Source organism: Apodemus sylvaticus, chromosome 17 (genome assembly GCF_947179515.1).
Source record: "Apodemus sylvaticus chromosome 17, mApoSyl1.1, whole genome shotgun sequence".
Lineage (NCBI taxonomy): Eukaryota > Metazoa > Chordata > Mammalia > Rodentia > Muridae > Apodemus > Apodemus sylvaticus.
The window spans coordinates 64345972-64351971 of record NC_067488.1 but is presented as its reverse complement, the minus strand read 5'-3'; the positions used below and the strand labels follow the sequence as shown (position 1 = coordinate 64351971).

The 6000-nt window shown below is 45.4% G+C and overlaps 1 protein-coding gene across 1 annotated transcript in view; it reads left to right on the top strand.

The window, feature by feature from the left end:
* The first annotated feature begins 1337 nt into the window (after positions 1-1337).
* The window catches only part of Dbx2 (developing brain homeobox 2), a 30565-nt gene continuing 25902 nt past the window's right edge, over positions 1338-6000 (top strand). Inside the window, exon 1 of the mRNA XM_052161683.1 lies at positions 1338-1842. Coding sequence (XP_052017643.1) covers positions 1338-1842 — 505 coding nt within the window. The remainder of the gene's footprint in view (positions 1843-6000) is intronic.

The following is a 6000-nucleotide window of genomic DNA, read 5'->3' as shown; positions in this document are numbered from 1 at the left end:
ATATATATATATGTGTGTGTGTGTGTGTGTGTGTGTGTGTGTATAATAAGTGTAATATTTATTTGATGTCAGTAAAGTATAAAGTAACCAACTCACCAAAAGATGAAACAATAGTAAAAAGTTGTGCTTGTGTGTGTGTGTGTGTGTGTGTGTGTGCTTGCACGTGCATGTTCCATGGCACTTGTGTGGAAGCCAGAAAACAATATTTGGAAGTCAGTTCTCTCCAGTCACATGGGTTCCAGAGATCAAACTTAGGTCATCAGGCTTGGTGGCAACTGCTTTTATCCACTCAACCACCTTGATGGTCCCCAAAAAGATGAAATCTTTAAAGGAAAATTAGCTTTCTAACCTGGCAACTCAAAAAAGGCATTTAAGTACATTGAAACCAAGCCCAAATAATTTTTAGGAGCAAGGATAGAAGTATACATTTGACTCCAACTCTAATGAAGTCTTATCATAAATAAATCTGTCTAAATTAGAGAGGGAGGGTAAGTGTTAATTGGAATCACAGTTTTAACACTCCATTGAGAGTTTCCAAAATGAGAAGTTTTTAAAGCCTTGTACTTAAAGGTCTCTCTCTCTCTCTCTCTCTCTCTCTCTCTCTCTCTCTTCCTCCCTCCCCTCCCTCCCTCCCTTCTTCCCTCCTTCGCCCCCTCCCATATGCTTTTTGTCTGCTCTGTCTTCCACTGGTATTAGTTAGGGAATAAGATTTTTTTAAAAGATGTCCCTTTGCAGGCATGCGCACCTGTGTTGTAGGTGCCTGCGGAGGCCAGAAGAGGACATCTAATCCCCTGGAGCTGGGGTACTTGTAAGCCTTTGTTAAGAGCAGGGAGCAGAGTTAACCACTGTGCCACCTCTTCAACCCCAAGAGCTGCTTCTTTAGATCAAAGCTGATTACATCATCTCTTCTAGACTGCAGGTGTGGCCAGCTCTCTCCAGAATCCTTTAAATGGATCTTATAAAACCTGACATGAATCACTGGAAATGGATTTTTTGGGGAAAAAAAATCTAAGAACACATTTCCTTTTTAAAACAGAGAGGCACCCATAAAACCTGCAAAAGAGTTATCACTGGTACTAATGTCAACGTTTTTGGTTCTCCCTGATGACAACCGCGCTTCAGCGAGTTCATATCCCCTGGAGTTGGTGATAACCAATATCAGAGAGCCTAGGGCTCCAGCAGCAGGGTCAAGGCTTGGCAGGCAGAGTGCCAGCGCCCCTTTCCCGTCCCCTCCACGCCCACCTCCTCAGCAAGAGTCCCCTCCCCTCGCCAGAGCCCGGGCTCTCATCGCCCTCATTGTTGGCCGCATCTGTCACTTTGTGGGCAGGATGACATGAATGGATGGGCTGGACACACCTTCCATCCCGGTCGTGAAAACTGCAGACTGTTCCCGGACGCTACCAGAGGCGCCGCTAAGGGACGCACCCCACAGCCCCGATCCTGCCCGCGCCCTGTCCCTGTCCCCGGGCACTCGCTCCCTACGGCTCCCCGGGCAGCAGGCGCGCACCATGCTGCCCAGTGCTGTGGCCGCCCAGGCCGGAGCCTACTGGGATGTAGTGGCGTCCTCAGCACTCCTCGGCCTCCCTGCTCCAGGCTTTGGCAGTCTCGGCAAGAGTTTCCTGATCGAGAACTTGCTGCGCGCAGGGGCCGGGCCCACGCACGCACCCCCGCCCCCGCGCCCAGCGCCGGGTCCTGAGTGTCCGCAGCCGCGGCCGCTGCCTGCCAGCCCAGTGCCGCTCAAGCTGTGCCCCGCCGGACCCTTTGGTGCTCGCTGGGCCTTCCAGATGCCCCCTGGTCGGGTTCCGGGGGAGCGGGACAGTGCCTTCCAGCCCTCCACCCCAGGTGAGCTTTGGTCGAGGGGAACCTTGGCTCAGGAGAGCCTCAGCTCTGGAGAGCCTGGACCAGGGGAGCCTCAGTTCAGGGGAGCCCTGAACCAGGAGCACTTCAGTCCAGGGAAGCCTTAGCCCTGGGGAGCCTCGATCTAGGGGAGGATCAGCTCAGGCGAACCTCAGTTTGGGGAAAACCTCAGCCCAGGAAAGCCTTGGTTCCTCCTGGTCCTCAGTCTGGAGAAAGCCCCGTTTCAGCCTCAGCGCCAACGTAGTCCCCACCTGTGAGAGAGTGCTGGCCAGGGCGGCCCACTGCAGAGGGCTGAACTGGGGTGCACATGTCATTTGTGGACTCCCAGTTCTGATTCCTTTCCTTTCCATCCCATCCTGCCCTCCTCCTTCGTGGTGCCCTCCCTCAACAGGTTGACTGGGCTACCTGGGCAGTTTGAACACAGCGGGTAAGCTCGGGCAGGGGTGGGGGCTTGGAGGGCATTGACATTTCTAGCTGACTGGCTCCTGTTCCCAAAGTTAGCATAGTCGCTTCTCTGAAATGTTGCTGGAAGGGTGGGGCTGCTGCGGGCTTTGCCGGCCTGAGACTCACCGCAGCATTGATCAGGGTCTAAAGATTTGAAGAGTTGCACAAACTTTGGACTTTCCTTACTTCCACTGCTTGGATCTTCTGAGGTGTAAAGTAATCAAGACCTACGCACGCTTCATGCTGAGCTAGCCGATAAGATAAATGTTGACTTGATAACTAAATTAGGAAATTCACATATAAACAGGAGTTTACCGAAAGAAGGGCACTTTGGCTTTATTTATATGCTTACGGAAGAAAAGCTAACTCGTGGAATTGGAAGGAAAGCTTTGGGCAACTGAGTTAGATAAAGGTAAAGCTGAAACCAGCCATTAACAAAGTCGCCAAGTAATTGGGAAACTGAGATCCTACTGTTTTTATTTTTCCTTACTGTGTCCTTAGTCGATCTTAACTCATTCTTTTAATCCCGGTGGGTTTGTCCGGAATGAGTAACACGCCTTTCAGCAGTTTCCATTGTCCCAGCAAACTGCCAGATCAAATTTATTGCTAATGGCTTTATAGAATTTAGCATGTTTAGAACCTGTCCTGGCCTTTCACTTGAAATGGCTACTAACAGAATGGAACAAATGAAATTATTAACACCGGTCTCATTCACAGAGTGTAAAAACTAAATTGCTGGGAAAGCCATTTACGCCCTGGAAGAGCAGGCTCTAGGTAAGGCAAGCTCTGTGCCTTAGACGTGTTCATATGCCTCAGAAACGGGAACGCTACTTTTTTTGAAATATTTGAAGTCAGAAATGTGTGAAATAGGGTCATGTGATCACAAATATATAAATAACGTCACACAAATAACAGTTCTAGGCAGTTTGGTGGTTTGCATGATTTGCTGGTTTGGAATTGTGTTCACAGAAGTTGTTTTTAAAGAATTCTTAAATTGCTGGTGATTGACTTTCAGGCTTATGAAATTACTTAATAGTAACCTCTGTTGACTTTTCAGTAGTCATACTAAGTGTAAATTAACATGGATATCTCAGTTATTCACAAAATGATTTCATATACACATTCATTCCATTCTAAATATTGTAATTAATGGAGAAAAGGTTTTCAACATTCATTCACAAGAACATATTAATTCTGATATGCTTACTCAAGTGTCCAAATGCAAAAAGAAGTGCTTAATTACTTTTTAAGCAATTAAGAGGGTATAATTTGAAATACTCTACAATAGTTTCCACATATATTTTACCAAATGTTTTATTCAGTCCTCCTTGAATGGACTGGACCCACTTGTTCCATTTTCTCCTAGGTTAATTTTAATCTGAACAAGCAAACCTTTGTTTCAAAATGCATTTTTTGTGAAGGAGCCACCTTTTGAAGCTACAAAAAGTACCTAAAGACAGTGGCAAAACAGCCCTGTAAATCCATACCCACAAATATGCTGCCTAAAACCGGATTTACACTCATTTATGTTTGTCATCTAGAAGAAAGTACAGTTTTCCCTGAACATTTCCTTTTTAAATGGTGCTGTTGTGTGCTTTAGTAAATACGGGAACCCTTTCATCTAGCAGTTCTTAAGTTGTAAATTGACAGTTGCTTTAAGGATGGATCAGTGGGAGATCAGGTGAGGGGGTGTGGCTGGTCTCACTCCCACGGCTGGGGGCTGACCTCGAAGTCTAGAAAATGCTGTTCAAGTGACTGTGCAATCCCAGCCTGCGACTGACAGTCTGTAGGCTTCTGAGAAGAGCTCTTTCCCTCTTCCAAAGACATCAATAGATCTCTTTTGGAAATAACTAGTGAAGAATCACTAGTTGGTGTTCTTTTGTTTGTTTGGTTTGGTTTTGGTCAGCAGTGAGGATAGGATTGGGCCTTATGGGTGCCAGGCAAGCATCCTACTTCCCCGCCCCCCCCCCTGAATTTGTTGACTGCTCTCAATGAACTGGTGGGAGATTACCACAGTTGCTTTTTTTTCATTAATTTGGTTATGTCCTATTACTGACATCCTAGATCTCATTCCCTCGACAAAGCTTGAGGTCCGTGGTGTGGTGTCCACCTCTGTTTTGGGCAGTTGGCACAGTCACTGAACAAGCAGCAACTTTTTCTGCAGTCGGTGCTCTCAGTTACCAATCATTTGCACAATAGCTCCTTTAATCTTCATAGTAGGCCAGGAGTAGCTGTTGGCATGGCAAATGTTTTCTATAATAAAATTATTTCACTTGCTAATTTTGTTCCCGGCCTAAGTACCACTTTAAGTGTGTATGAACTCCCAAAAAGAGGAAACCAACCAACCAACCAACCAACCAACCAACCAACCAACCAACAACAAGAAAAGAATCCAAACAAACAAAACCCCGCCCCAGTCTTCAGTCTGCTACCTCGACTTGGTCTTGCATCCTCTGTGAAAGTAAGAGGTATATCTAGACTTCATGGAGTCCAACCAAAGGAATAAACCAGAAAAAGGGTCTGTAGCTGAGAAAGGGGTCTCCAACTCCACAGGACAGGGGTGAAAGCAGTGCTTCACTGCTTAGTCCCTGAGAATCAACAAGTTTGAAGACTTTGAGGAGAAGCAGGCTGGCAAAATAGTTTTTTGTAGTTTAAAACTGTCAACACCAAAGGACCTCTCTGAAGGTTCCAGCGGGACACTCTTCCTGACAGCAGGTGATGAACAGAGTCGCTTCTACTTTTTATCTGAAAGAAAGATGTCTCCCACCCATTTTAGTTTATTAGTAGGAGTCAGAAGGCTTTGCCAGTGAAACTCTAAATGAAAGATAACACCCCCAAAGCTTGTTATATGGAAAAGACTGCATATTAGAATGTTCATGTTTTTTATATTTGAAGGAGGGTCTTGAAATTTACAGAAGAAAAAAATATGAATTTCTCTTCGCTATGAGAATGACATGTGAATTCCCTGTGGGTGATTGTGCCATCAGTTTTCTTCCAATTAAGTGTAACAAGTAACTCTGCATTTGTTTAAAAATGTTTAAAAGTATTGGATACAAATGTACTTTACTAGATATTACATCCATTTGTCTATTTGAAAGCATTGGAAAGGAAATTTTTTACACTGGATAAGCGAGTTAACATTGTCTAAGTTGTCTTAACTTACATGTTGTATTGCATAGCTCAGAAAAAGTGAGATTGGTGGCATTTTTTCCCTTCTGTCATTCATCCGGGGTTGCTTTTTACTGTCAGACATTTAAACGTGTTTTCTGACTGTCTCATCCTTCTTAACTCTGTCTTACCTACTGCATTATGAATGACGTTTTATTCTCCCTTCCCTGAGATACACTGAGACTGTGACTCTGTCAATGTGTTTTAGGCACTTGGCGAGAAATGGTTCAGAGGTCTTGAACATCGGATTCTGCTCACGGCTTACCATTGTTACTGATAACGTCTTCCCTAACTTTGTTTTTTGTCGAATTGGAACCTTGGAACCAGGAATATTAATGATGCTGACCAGAACCCGGGCAACCAGAGCATGGGATTCAGACTGAGATGGTAGCCATTAGGTGCTCTGGGCTCTGGCCATCGACTCTGCCAACTTTTGCTGGGTGTCATAGAACCATATTCTTAGCACACCTGTGTATTTTTGTAACCTGCTTAGCACGCCTTTGGAGCTCACATAGATATGACTTGCAATGC